The sequence below is a fragment of the Protobothrops mucrosquamatus genome, unplaced genomic scaffold (genome assembly GCF_001527695.2).
Source record: "Protobothrops mucrosquamatus isolate PMUCROS unplaced genomic scaffold, P.Mucros_1.0 scaffold1406, whole genome shotgun sequence".
NCBI classification, from domain to species: domain Eukaryota; kingdom Metazoa; phylum Chordata; class Lepidosauria; order Squamata; family Viperidae; genus Protobothrops; species Protobothrops mucrosquamatus.
The window spans coordinates 172345-192030 of NW_015387591.1; the positions used below are offsets into that span (position 1 = coordinate 172345).

Consider the following 19686-nt stretch of genomic DNA (forward strand, 5'->3'; position numbering starts at 1 on the left):
TCCAATTCAAGGTGCTGCTTTTGATCTTTAAAGCCTTTCATGGCATAGGGCAGTTTTCTGCCTCTCCCTGATTACATCTGCCCAACCCATCTGTCTGGCAGAGGAGGCATGCTACAGGTCCCGTCTGCCAGGGAATTGTATCTGGCGAATCACTGGAGGTGGGCCTTCTTTGCCATGGCGTCCATCTTGTGGATTCTTCTCCCCCGGAAGTGAGATTAGCTCTATCCCTCCCAACATTGTGCAAGTCCCTCAAGACCCGGCTATATTATCAAGCTTGGAGGTCTCAGGGGACCAGGGAGATTTTGCGATGGCTCCCTTACTGTGGTTAATATCATCCTCTCCCTCTATTTTGTGTGCCTTGTGATAGTTATTTTTTAAATTGTGACTTTTTGTGTATTTATTGATTTATTTTATTTGAGTGCTGTATGCTGTCCAGAGTCATATGTGATTTGGGCAGCTATACAAATATGACAAATAAATTACTGAATGGTAAAATATGGTAGCAGGATGCCTGTAAACACGGGACTTTGGACTTTTTGTGTGTCTGTTTATTTTTATCCTGTAAAACCCAGGTTCTATGTTGAAATGATTACGGGAATATAAAATGTGAAAGGCTGAGAACCACTATACTAAAAGAAATGCAATTACAATTATTTTAAGAAGTCAGATGCTTGATTTTATGTAATGGTTCTAATGTTCTACAGGCACTTTGTGAGTCATTTTAGTCTACTTTAAATATACATGCAAATTAAAGAAGGGCTATGGTAACAGAGATGTTATTTGAAAATTTAAGAAACAGTGTTTCCAAATATAGAAGCTCACATTTGTGTATTATAATACAGCAGGTTCTTACTAGCTAAATAATTACCTTCATCATTAATATGGTCTTTGAGTGAAATTCTTCATGTTGCCGTTAAAAAGAAACTGCAGATGAATCTGACTTATTCTATGTCTGTCTGTCTGTCCAATTCTATCAAATTCATTGGTCGCCGATCTTACCACAGGGTAGCTCTGGGAGGCTTACAATACTAAAAAATAAAACTATGTAAATAGAATGCTACAAAACTATAAAAATACAAAATATAAAATACAAAATACGGTAACTAAAAGATGGGGAGGATGGGCAGCAAGATGGGGAGAGGTGAGATCTGATATTAATCTATGAGCACCTCCAACATGAAGCTCATCCTTTAGTGCCCCAAACCAACTGGCAGTGCCAGGTCCTCCTTTTATGTTTATATCTGACTCTGTTCACACCTTGCTGGCTACAAACCAAATCCACACAAGCCACAAAGCCTTTATTTCATCCTGTGATGATGTCTTAAATCAGACTGCCCTCAAAGTGTTATATAGCCAGGAGGGATCTGCTGTGTATTACTGCCTACTCTGCTTTATTGTCCCAAAATCCAAGGTCTGTACTTAGCAATTGGATGCCCAATTCCAGCTCACATAAGCGATGGTTTGCAAAGCCACCACCAAGTGCCACCCTGCCATTTTTTTTCTTGCTCCGTAGGGCTGTCAATCATACAACCTCTGTAAATGAACAAGCAAGCAAGCAATCCCTAAAGCATTGAATACAAAATAATTGCAAAACATTCAGCATGTTATTGCTTTCAACTGACCATTTTATAAAGCATCATTCCATCATAAAGGGACTAAAAAGATGGCAGGTCACTCAATCCCACCAGAGCCATATAGTCGCTATCACCAGAATGTGACTACAAATATACCTACTGACCCCTCTCAGACTGAACTGTTATTAGTAATACCATAAGGCTAGCAACAGCAGCCCAGCCTAGTCCCTCCTCTGTTTGGGGAAATAAAAAATAAGTTTACAACAACATGACATAATGTCACAGAACACCAGGCAGCCACAGAGGAAGCACAAGAGCAGAGTTCTTATTTGTCAAGCCAATCTTTAAGTATACCAGCTGCCTGGATAGCCACCCTGTTGTTAATCAACAGAAAAAGAAAAGTAAATCTGAAATCTGAAAATCTAATCTTCCTTATAGAGGATTGAGGGGTGGGAGAGGCAGGCAGAGGAGGTGGTCCCACAGGAAACCAGCCAATTGGACCACAATATTCACAAAGAAGCTATCATCTCAGGCTACCTCCTCCATGTGCATTAATGAGCCCTATATCGCTTACATGCAGATTCTTGGGATAAGATCATATGGAGATCACTGCTACAATGGGGGAGCATGAGAAACCGTCCTTGAGCTGCTTTGGCTGAAGGGTGTTTTGAAATAAAGGTGGAAGTAAAAGGCCACACGCAGTGGGACCAGTGGGTGGGGTATGTTCTTGGCAGGTCAAGGAGGCATTGTGAGCATGGCTACAGAACAGCCCCCCCCCCCCAAAGAATAAAGACCTCTACAAGCAGAGATGTCGTAAAAAGCATCGACCACTGTTGATTTTGATTCCTGGAACGATACAGTAAGCATGGTAAAGCATTTCCTTTTTAAAATTCTCACTCTGTAAAAGGGATGGAAGATTAAAAAAAAAAAAGCCTAGCGAGATTGTATAATTATTAGGCTTACAAGATTGGGGTGGGAGCTGTTACCAGCCTTACAACATTATTGAAAGGATATGCACTTGTTGTCAAGAACGGTATTTTGTCTCTCTGATCAGTCACTGATCAGCTCCAGGAGGAGCATGTTAAAAAGAGATTAAGAATTCTAACGTGCAGGAATGTTTACAACATCCATCCACTTCATCTGCATCATGTGAGGGAAGAAAAAAACCTACAATAAACTATGCTGCTCAGCTAGGGGACAGGCCTAGTCAATCATGGCTGATTTCAAAAGCGAGGCAGAAATGGGCTGTGTTGCACGTGGATAGGAGACCACTCGGGAACAGGAATTATATTCACAGGCATTATTATGTTAATAGATATAGGTTCTACTCCCCTAACTGAAAAACTGCACTTAATTAATGGCAGCTTGCTAACAATGCAAAATAAAAAAAATGTCCCCCAAATTAATCCAAACAATGAAAAGTTTCCCTTGTCCAGTCGTGTCCGATTCTAAGGGGTGAGGCTCATCATTTCTTAGCTGAGGGAGCCAGGATTGTCCAGACATTTTTGTGGTCATACGGCCAGCATGACTATACACTGAGGCGGATAGAACACTGTTACCTTCCCACCAAAGTGGTACCTATTTATCTACTCGCATTTGCATGCTTTCAAACTGCTAGGTGGGCAGGAGCCGGGGCGAGTAACGGGATCTCAACCCAGGGCTGTCAGCTTTCCAGCTGACGGCATCTTTAACTGCTAGAGCCATTGTGCTCCTAAAATAATGAAAAGCCAACTGAATCTGATGTAATATTTCAAATGTTTCTTTAAGAGATACTACACTGCACTTGGGATAATGATACAATAAAGCATTCTTTCATTCAAAATCAAGTAATTTTTCTGCATTGGATTGTTTTAACCAAAATAAAATAGCTACACAGCATAGTGGCCCTTAGCTAACAAGCACCCAACCTCATGACTGCATCTTCTGGTCTTTCTCCCTTCACCAGTCTGGGAGAGGCAGGATCCCACAAGGCAGCTTTAATTGTGACTATAGCAGGAAGGCATCACCTTTGTTCTCTGCACTGTCATTCCTAGACCAACAAGCCAATCTGCTCCTCTTGGCATATACTCCCTCTCCCTGGGGGTCAGATTCTGGATGCCCAGAAACAGTCAGATCGTAATCTGTTTGTTTTAATCTGGCTATCTTCATCTCTTATCTGGGGAGATAGTATATCCTAAATTATGTTTGCATACTACCAAGGGTATGGATACCAAGAGTTGAGAAATACTGTCCTATAATATAAACACATTATCTCTTTTTCCCAATAATTATATTATAAATACATTAAATTGTGAGGGTGAAGGTTCATTCTCTGAGCTTGTGGGTTGTTTCTGAGTGTTTTGTTACCAGGCTAGGTAATATATTCAGCTGAGTGCTGAATACTCTGCTGAAGATGTTACCTAGCCTGGTAATGAAACGTTCGGAAACCAACCCACAAGCTCAGAGAATGAACCTTCACCTTATCTTACACCCGAGCTACAGATATTCGCCACTATTGGAAACATTAAATTAGAATTATAAATACATTAAATGTTGTTAATTTTTTTGAAGATAGATGAAGATTTTTCACTAATTTTATGCTACCTTATAATTCCAGTGGTGGCTCTCTTATGCCCCCAATTAAAACCATTTTTGTTATTTCCTAGGGTGGAAATAATGGTGAAATGTCATTCAGAATTTATGTAGCAACAGCCAGAATGGTCTTTAACTATATACAATTCTCCTGCCCTCAAAATGCAAGGCAGTTGCTCAATCCCAGGAAAAGACACAACTGCTTTCAGGTGTTCCTGAGAAGTGCAACATGCATACACATTTCAAATCACGTTTTGCTCTTTGAATTCAGACCTCTGCAGAACCCTAATTATTAACTCTATTATTCATTTCTAATTCAACAATACTGCATTACGAAACTTTTAATAATTCAGTTTTTATTACTTTGTGATTCAGAAATGAATATACAGTATATAAATATGAATCCATGTGAAACCATGGAATATGGAGACATGAAATTTGTAACAAGCCATACATTTAACTCAATGCTTCATCATATAATCAAAAATTACAGATATTCATATAACATTCTTTGAAACATTGTTTTAATTTTAGAATGTTGCCCGAACCAATTCACTGGTTGGTAAATCATGTTTCTGGCTTAACCAATATGATCTATTCAATAAACTGTGGTTAAATAAATCATGGTTTAGGGCAGTGGTAGGCAACCTTGGCTGTTTTATGACCCGTGGACTTCAACTCCCAGAATTTCTGAGCCAACTCCCAATTCTGGGAGTTGAAGTCCACGAGTCATAAAACAGCCAAGGTTGCCTACTCCTGGTTTAGGGTAACACAGCTCATTAGTCTTAAATATTAATAAAAATGTCATTACTATGTTAGGAATGCAGTTTCAAAAAAGGTTTTAAGATATTCTTTCCCACATTTTAAATGATAAGATGGATCATTATAGTGCAACTTTTGGGTCAAAAACATGTCAGAGAAAAAGCTGGATTAACCTCCAGGATGTTAGTTTCCCAGGTACAGGGAATGTTTGACATTAGGAAATATGACCAAGTCATCCACCACAATCAGGTTACTGTGTAGTGTTTCCATCTAGCAAACACAAGAGACGTATTTAATTTGCTGTTTTTAGAAGTGAGCTTTTATCAGACTGCCAACCTCAACATGACTCTGCAGCAAATAACAACAATCACACTGTGAAATGGAAAAGGAAACCTAGGTAAGAAATCCTATTATTACTTGCTGACCTCGTTCATCGTATGTTACACAAATATGCTCCTTATGCAGTGAACTTCAAATTTGCTTTTATGCAAGAACTGAAAATGCAAGATCAGCAACAACTATTTGGAACAATTTTACTTGACTTCTGATTCAAAAGAAACATAACAAGCATACTGAAAAATAATAATGTGAATGCCATTTAAAAATGTGAACATTCACACATGCCCCTTCTAAAAGAATGCAACCCCCCCCTCATCCCTAGCTGATGTTTGTTGAATTTTTTGTGTAAAAGCAATATATTTCCAGTTAGATGACAATACATCTTGCTCAGGTTTGTCAACATAGCAATCATGGATTTTCAACACCTCCAATATTAGCAGTCTACTAATCACTTTACACAATGTTTTCCATCTCTACTGATATTGTCTAAGTAGTGAAAACATAGTGCATTTATCACTAGAAAATAAGCTGTTGCCTATTCTTATGATGTGCTACAGTATATTAAATCAAGATAAAGGATGGACTTCATTTCATTATCAACCAGGGTAAATGTGGACATCTATCCTTTCTCCATCATGTGCCAAATCATAAGCAGCATTGATGCACTTTATATCTGAACAGTTGCCAGCTGGCAGAGATCCCAACAGAGTTAAGAATTTATTTGCCAGAAGCACATTAGATTTTAAGCAATAATACCGGGTAGCCTATTGGCCTTTTCAGTTGGCAGCCTACAGAAGCCAAAGTATTACCAAAGAAGCCTAAATGCATCATGAAAGTTACAAAATAATTCAAGTTACAAAATAATCAGACAACATGGTTAAAAATTAACCCAATGAACACCTGAATATGCATTCTACTATTTTCAATTCTAAAATACAACAATATCCAAGATGCACAAGAAATGAACTTCACATTTTAGAATGGATGTACTGTAGTCATCTGCAAATACTAAAGCAGTATATTTCTAATTTTCAATTCCTGCACTGAACATTATATCTGCAGATACAAGTGCTAACAATCGTCATAAACATGTTTTATATCTAATTTGGAGGTTTCACCATTTCTTAGGAACTCAGAACTCTTTATGCATAATAGGAATGTGTCAAAAATTTTAAATTATTTTTAATTCAGTTGACATCCTGCTTTCTACTCAAAAGAATACTGAAGAGAGGTTAACATCTACAGATCACAGAATGAAACATTACAAAGTTAAAATACTAACATTAAGAATCTTGCAAAAATATATTTATTATTTGAAACATTTATATAGCTGCCCGTTTTATATCAAACCTTGGGCAGCTATCAATCAAGAATTAAAATATCACTAACAAAAACATAAAAACCATATTAAAACTACTAAAACCACAAACATTAAAAACAAAAAACCTAGCACCGAGTTGCGTTTCCAACACATAGTCACCTCCTCCTACCTCAGAGCTTAGGGGAAAAGCCAAGCCTTCGCTGCTTTTTTGAAGGCTTAGGAGGGTAGAAGGCTGCCCAACTTCAGAAGCAATGGTGTTCCATAGGGCAGGGGCTACCATGGAAAACACATGCTTTCTAGCTCCCATAAGGTGGCAATATTTAAGGGAAGGAACTAGGAGCATGTCCATCTGACATGTATCTTGCCTTCTCTTCTAAAGGCAGACAGGTTGGGGATTAAATGCAATCCTACAGAGGTTGTGAACCACAACCCACATTCCGTACATTTTAGGGCCTTGAAAATGATCCAGAACATAATTGAGCCTTTAGATGAGACAAAATGGTTGCAGCCCACCTTCTTTTAAATCAAAAGTACATTTCATTATTCTTACAATATTGATCATCGGTTCCTTTGTTTAATTTAAAATGCTGGTTATATATTTTGTAGCCTTAGGACAAAAACAGGAACAATTACTAGTTTCGAATTCCCACATAAGACAAACACAGGATGTTTTGTTCCGAGCTCCTACTCTCTGGCTTTTAATATATGACTTTTGTTACTCTCTCATTTTAAGGCTGTTCTCAAATTATACTGTATAATTATTTTCTTGATTTTATTATGTATTGACCTATTTGCCTAGTTGGCAGACGTTGTTTATAAATACAAATGATGTAAAACAACATGCCTAGTTTAATGTTGCTTGGGAGAAGTATAAAACATATCATCTAAACAATATAAAAATAGTCTCTAACATTTTGTAAGGCAAATGAAAAAAAAATCTGTTTTCCTTGCCAGATAGCAGTATATTGTGATAGTTGATTGAGAATAGGCAAATTTCCCTATTTTCAAAGTGAGAAGCAAAACTTATCATACTATAGTCTCACATACACAAACACAGAGCTGAACAAATTTACACAATTTTGAATCAAAGGTTTGTTTGCTTTTGGAACATAGGTTACTACTGAACAAGCAGTAACAGTTGCAGTTCAAGTGATAGCCAAGAACTGAATATATGCATTTCCTGCAATGTCAATACTTACAAATAACATTTTTAAAGAGGATTTAGTGAAAATTTGTCCAAGAACATGCATTTTGTTTTCTTCCCCAAGACTATATAGAAGGACATTTCTAATCATTCAAGTGTTGACGAGCAATACAAACCTATTCTTTTTGAAAGTACCATTTTGAAGACGTACTGAGAATGGCACGTTATAATTAAAATAATGTGAATATAGTTAATAACGGTAGTCCTTGACTTACGACCACAATTGAGCCCAGAATTTATGTTGTTAACTGAGAAATTTGTTAAGTGAGTTTTGCCCCATTTTACGACTTTTCTTGCCACATTTGTTAAGTGAAACACTGCAGTTGTTATATTAGTAACTCGGTTGTTAAGTGAATCTGGCTTCCCCATTGACTTTGCTTGCCAGAAGTTTGCAAAAGCTGATCACATGACTCTGGGACAATGTGACCATCATAAATATGAACCAGTAGTCAAGCATCCAAATGTAAATCACGTGACTATAGGGATGCTGCAACTGTCATAAGTGTGAGAAATGGTCTTAAGTCACTTTTTTCAGTGCTGTTGTTATTTCGGTCACTAAATGAACTGTTGTAAGACGAGGATTACCTGCATATATTCATCAATATTCTTCAGTGTGGCCATATAAGAAATGAAAGGATAATTTAGCAAGATTGTAAATTCAAACAAATTGTTAACTTCTATGGCCTTCCCTTCATAATTCCTATACTTAATAGATATATTTCATTAGTTAATAGAAAAAAGCAAAAACACAATCGGTTGGGGGAAAAGTACAACTAAATCCTGACCTGAATCTGAAACAAAAAGCTTCATTAATTTATAATTAATTACCTAATAAGGACTGTGAAGTATAATGATAAATGTGTTGGACCCAGCCAACGTTATTAAATTCTCAAATATTAATTCCAATAGAAGTACAACTAACTTTGGAACCAATTCAGACAAGATTTCACTATTTTACTGATTTTCACCTCAATCCATTCATTCATATTTATTTCAGAACCTTTTCTTTCTCAAGAATTGATGAAAGAAGAAAAAACTTGATTGCATGTCAGATAAAAATATCTAGGTTTCAATTGTGCTTCCACTTAGTATTGATGAACAAATGTTATATTTTCCAATTGTGATACAGAAACACATCAAAACCTAATACATATTTCTCTTTTAAAGTACTAATGAATATAGAACTTTGCTAATTCAGTTATCTGACTATAAATTGGATAATTTGAACCAAGTTGTTTTTAAATTGAATCCATCCTCAAGATACATTGTGAGATTAGATCCGGGCTAAACTAGAATCTGAAATTGAATTAATTCAGAAGAATTAATTATTTTCAATACCAGTTTTATAAATCATATGACACCTATTTTTGGTTTTGAATGTTGGATGAAACCAAGGAAGCAATGCAATATGAGATGAAGTAAGGCTTCAATGCATGTTCTTTAAAAATGATTCAACAACTGTGCTGCTATATCCAACATTGAAGGCAAGGATAATTTTAAATAGGAACTTGAAAGGAATACCATTCTTTCAGGCACAATGGAGGGTTTTTCCCTGTGACTTGATCCCCTTACTAAATGTTAACCATATTGGAAGGAATCTATGAATATTAGTTTCCCTTCCCCACTTCACTGAATTAGATGTACCACATTATTAATGTCAGGATCAGATATTAATATGTCATTGGTGAAAAAAATAACAAAGTTCCAAATATTAGTGGCTAAACTATTAACATTAATATATACAATTCAATCTAACATGAACCCAGGAAAAATAAGGCTAATCTGATTTAAGCCCTCCAGTCATTTCTTTTGCTCCCCAAATATAGCATCTGAGTTTTATCTTTTCTTAGTACAAAGAAGGAGGACCAAACACATTTACAGTTTGACATTATAAATATCCCACCCTAGAGCTTAAGCAGGCCCGATTTAACTTTTTATATCTATTTATTTTTATTACCTTGTAGCCTTTAGCCAGAATTGTGAGATATATTTTAAAATTAAAATACTTTGTCTTTCTGCATTATATAGTTGTATTTTGTTAACTACAAACTGTTCCCAGACTCTATATACTTATAAAAACTATGAACTATATTCCAGAAGTTAACCATACTATATTCTAAATTTACTTTGATGCTCAACTACCATCACGCTGTTTTATTAGCTTAACAAAATAAAGATTTCAAATTGAACATGAAATTTATACATTAAATAATGTATTCCTTTACTTCTATATTAACTGAACTTATAAGCTAATTCTGATTTTCTCTGAGAGGAAACAAAAGAAAAACAGTAGCATTTTTTTATAAAGCCCTCCAAGATCCCTTCCTTCCTCAGTAATTCTAAGGAAATATATAAGGAAAATATAAGGAAAGCAAAACAAGCAGTAGTATATTACACTATTACTTTTCATGAACTGTGGCAGTGTTTCCCAGCTTTGGCAACTTCAAGTATGTGGCCTTCAATTCTCAGAATCCTTAACTATAACAACCTTTGCTGAGGAATTCTGGGAGTTGAAGTCCACACACAAAGCTTTCTTTCCAAGATGCATTAATGTTACTACCTTCGGTTGATAGATGTACGTACAAATAAGAAACCACAGTTTAAAAAGTATGTTGTCAGAAGAATATAACACAGGGTAGCAGAAGAATATTCCTAAGCAGAACTGATACATACAAAGTAAAATTGCCGTTTTAAGCACTCACTGGCAAGAACTCTTTCTTGCTTAGTAGCAGCTTTGACACTACCAAAGTGAGGAGGAAACAGACATTTAAAATGGGAAGGAAATAACTGACAACTACCCAAACCTGCAGTATCACACAGCAAGTTGCAATAAAAAACATTAGTGCAGCTCTAGCACTCAACCTTTTTACACGAATAGTAAAAAGTACCAAAAGGCAATTTGTACACCCAATGAACAAAGACTAAATTCAACGTGTGGGAGGCGGGGAGCGATACAAGGTCTGTAGGAACGATATGACGGAGATTCTAAAGACAAGCATTTCGGAGAAAGCCTGAAGAGGGCAATCTTGGCCTCTTTGTGCACCACCTACCTTCAGAATATCTCCCCGTTTGAAACTGAGCTCATCGTCTGCGGTGGCTTTGAAATCGTATTTGGCGACAGCTTCCATGCTGGGGTCGCTCTTGGATGGCAACGAAGAGGAAAAGGCGCTCTCTCCCTGAAGCCTCCTCCGGGAACGCCCGGTTTAGCTTTGCCTCTCGTCCGCGCCGCCCTTTCTGCCCGACCTCCGGCTCGGTCTTTCGCATAGACAAGGGAAACAGCGAGGGCCAATCCGCCCTAAGAGGGAAGGAAGAGAGGGAACATTGAGGGAAGTTGCCCGGATCAATGACAGGGACCGCGCCCTGCACCTCTCCCTCCTCTCGACTCAGCTCAGCTTTACCGCTTCCTCTTTCTGCAACCTCTCTTTCAGCTCCCGGCGCAGGCAGGAAGCGTCGAGTGGCATTTACTACGGCCAATAGCAGCTAGTCCAAGAGGACGGACGCAGACTCCCCCACTCCAGCCACCGAACAGGATAGGGAAAGAAATCGGCCTGCTCACGCCCCTCCTCCTCGCTCTAGAGCAGCTGGCGCTGCCCGCCCTCCAAAGCGAAGCCGACACAGAAAGCCGGGCTTCTCTGCTGAAGGGGCGCTTCTTAGAGCAGGGAGCGGGCAGCAAAATCGACTCCCTCCCTTGAATGCAGAAACCGGGAGTTCTCTTGAAGAGATAAACGTTAAGCTTACACACCCACACTTACACACACACACACACACACACACACACACAGGCACTAACACACACACATAGGTTTCTAAGGGGAAACGCTGAAGTCATCCGACCCAATAAAACATGCCGTTCCCTTCTCTAGTTAAAGGCCAAGGGTACGATCCTGAATGGAAGGTCTAAATTCAGGGTTGGGGGTTGGGGGGGGTGTTTAGTTGAATCCTGTTATTTTCAAGTGAAACACAGAATGATGGTCAGTTTTCACATAGTAAACATATCTTGACAAGTTTTCAGGAAAAAAAAAAAAGCTTTCTTCCAAATGAGACGAAATAGAAGTTTCCCCTATGCTATCAGCCTCTATATACCGTTTCTCCACTGGTCAGAGAAAATATTGTTTCCAACCTCCCAGAGTTGCAACTGATCTTGCATATAGTGTCCTTTGAGAAAAAAATAGTTGTGTCAGAACTTTAAAAAGGTCCATACTATATAAAAGAGAATATTTTGAAAATAGAAGTATGGGTTGAATTGCCCAGCTACTTTAACAATTTACCAGACAGCCTTTAGTTCTGTTTGAAATCTGATGTTCAAACAAAAAAAACATGAATTTATTGCATAGGATGAAAAACAGAATATTCAAATATGATGAATAGTTATGAGCCAAAACTATATTGTGGCAGCTTACAAACTAACCCATTCATTACTGTATAAAGTTTTACACCCCCTTTACACCCCCCTCAAACAAACGGTATATTTTAAAGGATGCATAATTGACTCCACAGTATTTCAGGAAAGGCTTTATTTTTTACATTAATAGCAATACTATTCAATAAATTTGAAGCCAATAAAATTCTCTGCTGTTCCCTTCATAAACATACCTAAAGGTAAAGCCACAGAGCAGTGTCTTGCTAGTGATTCTCATCCATGCCTCTGTTGTTTTATTTATATGTAAAACATACATCTGAATGTTTGTTCTACTGTCCAACTTTGGAAATTATTTCATATTTAAATGTTTTTCATGAGGTAGCATGAGTTCATCCCAACTCTGTCTCACGGCTGATCTACTCAACGTAACTCCCATTTTCCCTTCAATATTTATTTATTTTATAGCTTTTATTTATAACTTGCCTTTTATTCAGAAACTTAAGCCAAGATACCTAGTGTTCCTACTTATTTTTCCCACAATGACAATGTGAGGTAGGCAAGGCTGAAAAAGAATGATTGGTCTAAAACATGGGTCTTCAAACTTGGCCCTTTTATGACTTGTGGACTTCAACTCCCAGAGTTCCTCAGCCAGCGTGCCTGGCTGAGGAATTCTGGGAGTTGAAGTCCACAAGTCATAAAAGGGCCAAGTTTGAAGACCCCTAGTCTAAAATTACTGAGGGCTGACGGAATAACTAGTACCTGGGTGTCCTCATTCTTTGATTCAAATAAGACAAATTTAGCTTACATATTTACATATACTATGGTAATGAATTCATTAAACATTTTAGCTTTAATTACGAGCAAAGTCATCAAAGGAAACCGCAATCTGTCTATAATCTAGACATGGAATCATAACATTCAAATATATATCTAAAAGAGGATTTTCATTCCTGTGCCAAATTGCATATATTTTAAAATACATTAAGTAAAGTCTGGCGCACATATAAATATGATAAAACTATGGTCTTAGTCATATTTATCAGCAAGTTCCATAGGTTGGTAGAATTAGTAAACAGTCATTCTATATAAAAACACACATAATCTGGAATACAAGCCTATAATAAAAATGTGTTTGTGATTATAGATATGATACAAATTGGATATAAATTGTGAACAGCTATACCGTATTTTTCCAAACCAGAACTGGGGAAAAAAATTGTACAATTCCAACACTATTCTTTACCACTACAACTCATGCAAACACACATTTTAACTGGAAATCATTCTTCTAAAATGAAAAGCCATGGTTTTAACTATAATTTGTTGAACAAACTCCGATAGGCAATCACAAATAGTAAAATACAAGCTATAGTTCAGAAACAGGGTTACCTGCCTGAGCAGGGGGTTGGACTTGATGACCTCCAAGGTCCCTTCCAACTTATTATTATTATTATTATTATTATTATTATTATTATTATTATTATTATTATTATTATTATTATTATTATTATTATTATTATTATTATTATTATATCACAGTAGCTGGAATTCCAGTTTCAATAACCCATTATAGTTTCATGCAATGTGTAAAGCTCCTAAGAGTTTTCCTGTTACTTTCCTGCTATTTCTTACCTGATTAAAAACAGCAGAGTAGAGTGGAGTCTGAAAAACTAACTTAGAACAAGTCACAGCTCAAATTGTAAATAAAGGTGGAAAGAAACTCAAGTCACAGACATCATTCTTAGGTCCACCCCCAATATACTTTATTGTGTTTTACAAAATATCCATTCTATCATCCTGCTTCTGGTGAATGGATTCACTCATCAGGTTAAGCCAAAATATTTTATGGTTTAATGCAATGTGAGAATCCAATCAAAATCCTTTTGTCAACTTAGATACAGCTCTTTTTCTTTCTTTCTACTTGTATAACAGAAAACTTGGGAGATAGTTATGTTTTTTTTCTCTCTAGCAAGGCAGAACCCTCCTCTTTTTCTGATATTCTAAAAACTTTGAGGAAACTCTGGCGATAATTCTTTTTCTTGCTTTCTACTACACGAAATGCATTAGTGGTTGCTTGATGGATTTGTGGCTGGTGCCTCCTGGCATTAATACATTAATTACAATAGTATAATGCTTGAAAACCAGGTCTACAAATCTAAACTTGATTATTGTTCTGCAAATAGTAATCAAATACCAAGACAGTTCATTGTCTACCTGAGTCAAAATGCTTTCATTAAAGAACAGCTTGACTATTTTGTCTCAAATGGGCCTGCAAGAATCAAACTATTGAGAGATTTTAGCATTAGACTAAAAACAACAGCAAGCAGACATATAACAACAAGCTTGAGAGAACAATGGGATAAGAATGAAAGCAAGAATGTTTATTGAGCAAAACAATTTACAAAACTTCTAGTCTTAATTTGGGCAGATATTTTACAATATATCACTTCACTTTACAAGCATAAATGAGGCATAATATATTAAACACAAAACAATAGTAAGGGAAGCTAGACTTATCAGGAAATTGCTGACATGATTTAGGGTGACACTTTTCACCCTGTCGCTGAATTTGTTTGGATATAGAGTATAGACAGTGAATATGAAATTCTGAAGAGCAAATCTTTTGCCTAAGTCATTGCAGGAATGCATATTACAAAATGATCTGTAAAGGAAATGCGTATAATTTCCTCTGCTTGCATATTACTCAGCTTCCAAACTGCAATTTTGGTAAATCCAATGTGAGTTAATAGGTGAAATAAATAATGCAGAAGGAAGTGATTTTGAACTTATTATCTCAGTTATTAGTGATATATATATGGAAAGTAGCCAGATGTGCATGTACAAGCATAAAAAGGATACGTCCCATGGTACATAATTAAGAATGGATTCAAAAAGTTTGGGAAAAAGAGAAAAAAAATACAGGACAATAAAGATGGAGAAAACAGAAATAATTTTTTCTTCCTATTTCATAATATCAGAATTCACACTTATCCAATGGTGGGGAATTAAGGGCAGACAAAACCAAGTGTTTTTTAACAGTTTAAACCAGGGGTGTTAAACTGCTGGCCCGTGGGCTGGATCCATCATAGCAAAACCACGCCCACCCCATTGCCAGCAATGGCAAAAAAGTCGAGATACATCACGCCATGCCACGTGACGTTGCGAATTCTCATATCACAGTTTGTAATGATAACAGCTCAGAAGACTTTTTTTTAAAAAAGCAGACAAATTTATTCAGGAAATAGCTATAAAATCTACTAGCTCTGACTATAATTTCCACTGACAAGCTTAAAATTCCTAGAAATATAAATTTTATTCACAAATTAGAAGTTACTAGCATGACTAGCTAGTTAGTTACTGTGGGATTCTGACTGGCGATTATAGGAGTAGAAAGCTCTCTTTCTCCTGTCTGATCTAGAAAGGCTTTAGATATTGCTAACTGAAGCTTCTTTAATCATGCATAAGACTAGTAAATTATCAGTTTGGTAACGTCTGAGGAAATTCTCAGTCATCCACATGACCTGCACTATGACGAATGATGTAGGAGTACTTTGTCAGCAAGGTTTAGATACCAGTTTGATAGTTTATGCACTATAGACTACACGCATACTATGGGAGCCAGTTTGGTTAGTGGTTAAGGACCCGGCTAGAAAGCAGGAGACTGTGTGTTCAAGTCCCACCTTAGCCATGAAAGCCAGCTGGGTGACTTTGGGCCAGTCATTCTCTTTCAGCCCAACTCACCTCACAGGTGGTTGTTGTGGGGAAAATAGGAGGAAGATGTGTTGGATATGTTCGCTGCCTAGAATTATTTGTAAAAAAAATAAAGGTGCGATATAAATAAATAGAAATACATTTATCTACAAAATGATGCTCATGGCTACAAATCGGAAGGGATTTATAAATATTTATACATTATTTATAAATACCGTATAGCAGGGCTTTTCAACCAGTGGTACGGGTACCACCTGTGGTACACTGGCACCTGGCAGGTGGTACGCGACCATCCTAGAAAAGTGGTAGCGGGGGAGGGGAATGAGCTGAACCGGTGGCAGCACCGCACAAGCCTGAGTGAGAGAAGGCTGGAGCTGCAGGGCTGTCACGGCTCAGCGGAAGCGCCAGGATTAGTGCCGCTTTCCAGATGATCGGCGCTGCTTCGGGGCTGTCAGGGCTCAGTGGAAGCACCAGGATCAGCGCCAGGCTCCAGCTGGAGCTCAGCATTGATCCTGGCACTTCTGCTGAGCCCTGAAGAAGCACCAATCAGCTGGAAAGCGGCACTGATCCTGGCGCTTCTGCTGAAGTGCTGATCAGCTGGAATGTTGCAGCCTCTCCAGGGTCTTGTGATTTACATTCAGATGCTTGGCAACTGATTCATATTTATGACGGTCACAGTGTCCCAGGGTCATGTGAAGTGACCAAAACCTGCTGCAACCACCCAGCAGACGGGGGGAATAAAAATCAAACACTCCCCCACCCCACCCCCGCTGCCAATCCCCAACAGAAATGCTCACAACAATGGAAACCTCGGACAGGAGGAAGAGCGCCGCCGGGTGGGCAGGCAGGTGTCTTACTCGGCTGTGGCTTGGGGGGCACTTTTTTCAGTGCCACTGTAACTTCGAACAGTCAATAAGCGAACTGTTGTAAGTTGAGGACTACCTGTACTTTATCAAGTTTTTGACACCTTGCTAGGCGACTGGTAGTACTCGGATGTTGCCATATCCTAAAAGTGGTACAATGGGTGAAAAGGTTGAAAAGCCCTGCCGTATAGCAGATTATTTCTTCATCCCCAAATATTTTTCCCAATTAAACCATTTTCTCTTCTATATATGTGTACATCATGATTAAACAACAGTCATTTAACCATAATGCTTTTCTTTGATGATGTAATTTTCAGTGCATTTATTATTTAGCACTGAGCATTAGAGGATTATGAGTTGATTCATACCCAGTAAACCTAAAAATATATCTTCTAAATATATCACCGTTTCAAGCTTTGACAATCTTCACAGATTACCTTTCTTCACTCAAAGAGATTTTTCATCACATCTCAAAATCTACCCTTAACCATAGAAGTTCACTGGATAACTTTGGGCAGTGTTTCTCTTAGCCCAATCTACCTCACAGGGTTGATACTGTGGGAGAAAAGAGAGCTATACAATATATAGCTCCTGAATAAACAGTAGTATATAGATCAAACAAGCAAATAAACAGTAAACACAGGCTAAAAGAATTACCTAGTATAAAAACACTATGTACTATTGGAGAATGAAGCTCCATGTTTTTTGCTGCTATTCTAGTAATTTCTATGCTGGCCAAATAAATTGGGCTTTTCCTTTTGCATGCTTAGAACAGCATTACAATGGGCTATACTAGCAAGAGAGGACAATTTGTTTCCTTACTGGCAATCTACTTAATTTTTGTACTAATGTGTGTACAAGACCTAAGTGATGAGAAGGTGGGTGAATAGCCTTCTCTTTATGTCTCTCACAAACTAGGGGAGTGTCAGAAGATCTATTCCACTTTTGGCAGATACAATTCCTTACCTATTGAAAGCTGGTTAACCAGCAAACTGGTTGAATGCTATTGCAATACACTCACTTTACACTCAAGAGGCTTATGTTTTAACTAATTTTAACTGATGACCAAAACAAGAAACTACCTTATGTAGTAAAATATTATCACCCTCTTATTCAACTGAAAAAGACAGACCTGGATTAAGCAAATACTTTGCATTCTTAAAACTTCCTGTACCATCCACCATATTTTACAAAATACTGCAGGGAGAACAGGCCTTAGCTTAGGAAGAAGACAGTAAAGTTAATCATCTTTTTCCATGGAACCAGATTAATCTCAGTATGCAAAATCTTTAGCAGTAGAAACAATAGTTCACTTCCTCCTTGTTCCACTAGTCAAGGCTTATAAATAGCCATTTTTTTTCTTCCTCTCTTGCAGGACATGAATATTCTACATTTACATGTAACGTGGATGGTTATGTTAAGCAGAGTGCTATAGAGACTAGTTTTTTGATAATATGGGTAGGTTTTAAAAAAATAATCAATTAAAAAAATCCAAATAATCCTAGCACAGAAAAAGTTCTGAATAAAGTGAAAAGCATTATTAGAGAGGAGAGCTTTATGACAATTTTTTCCTTCCTTAGAAACTTGTAACATCCTTTACCTAAAATGTGGAAAGAACTAAGATATTATTATCCTATACTTTGCTAACAATTGTCAAAATATGCAAAGAGGTTGGCGTTGGTATACCTTTGACACATATACACACCTTAAGGTACCCTTACCCTGTAGAAATAGTCATAATGGTTTTGTACAATACATAACAAGAACTTTAAGAACTAAGTTTTAATGTACTTATGTGAGACTAGGCCAAAGCCACCATACCTAAAAATGGCAAAGGCACATAAGCAGAGTGGACAAAAGCCAGGAAAAGCTCCCTCAGGGAAAGGAACCAAGTCATTAAGGGAACAAAAGGACAAAAATTGGGTCTGAGCACATGGCTAGCCCCTCCCCAAGTCTCACCAACAAAGGAGTTGGGCCTGCATGGGAAGCCCCTCCTCTGGGGGATAAAGAGAGGTCCTGAAGCCTGCCCAGTCTTTTGGGATGCCAGACTTGGTGGCTTCTGTCCCTCTGGCCATTGCCTGGCAGCCTAGTAGTGGACACTGGGTAAGTATGTGTGTGTGTGTGTGTGTAAGACCAAAAATATATCAGTAAAAGTTTGCTATTTTAAATTCATTTGGTCTCTGTATTTCGGTTGATTTGGGATTGAGTGTGGCAATTTTCCAGGCCTGTGAGTCTGTGGGTGAGTGACCATAAGCTGAACCTGAGAGCACACTTTTGTGTGCAACTCAAAAATAACCATGTTTTGTAGGCTGATTACCAGCTGCAGAAGAGCTAAATGGTGGAACTAAGAGAGACCTTAGCTCAGTTTGAAGGGTGGTTTAGGAAGGGAAGAAGAATGGCAACAAAAGCATGCTGTGCAAGTATTAAAAACTGAAGCTTTAAAGGGCCTTGTGCAGACCTCCAGCTTGTGGAGAATGTAGTAAGGTTGGGGAGCTGCGCAGACAAATAAGGCAGCAATCTTACCAAATTGCCTGCTTAACAGGCTAAGGTCCCAATGAAATCCCAGACTCTTTCTCTGATGGGAAGGAGCCCTTTGAGGAATTAAGCAATAAAATTCCTCAGGCTTCAATAGCAGTAGTGGAAACCAGAGCACAAACAAGGAGCAGAAATGCCCCAAAGCAGCAATGGGAAGAGTGGGAAGAAATAGTTACTCATACTCCTTTATCAGATTGAAACAGATTGTTACAGATCTGGGGGCCTTGAGCCCTGATCCCGTCAAGTGGGCCTGGAGGCTACATTCACTGAGCCTCCAGTACCATTTATCGGACCAAGAAACTGAGCGGGTCATATTAACCTATCCTGAAGACTGCACCAAATGGTACACCTACCGGAGAAATCCTAATTCCCCCAATCCTGCTGACCGCTTCAGTGTCTCACAAGGGTTCCAAAACATGATGCAGGACTTAATGTCTGGCACCCAA

General features: G+C 37.9%; 1 protein-coding gene across 1 annotated transcript in view; it reads right to left on the reverse strand.

Moving 5' to 3' along the window:
- Positions 1-19686, reverse strand: part of GRB2 (growth factor receptor bound protein 2) — a 75968-nt gene that overhangs the window by 46912 nt on the left and 9370 nt on the right. The window contains exon 2 of the mRNA XM_015821832.1: positions 10822-11066. Within this exon, the coding sequence (XP_015677318.1) occupies positions 10822-10899 (78 nt within the window). The 5' untranslated portion in view covers positions 10900-11066. The remainder of the gene's footprint in view (positions 1-10821; positions 11067-19686) is intronic.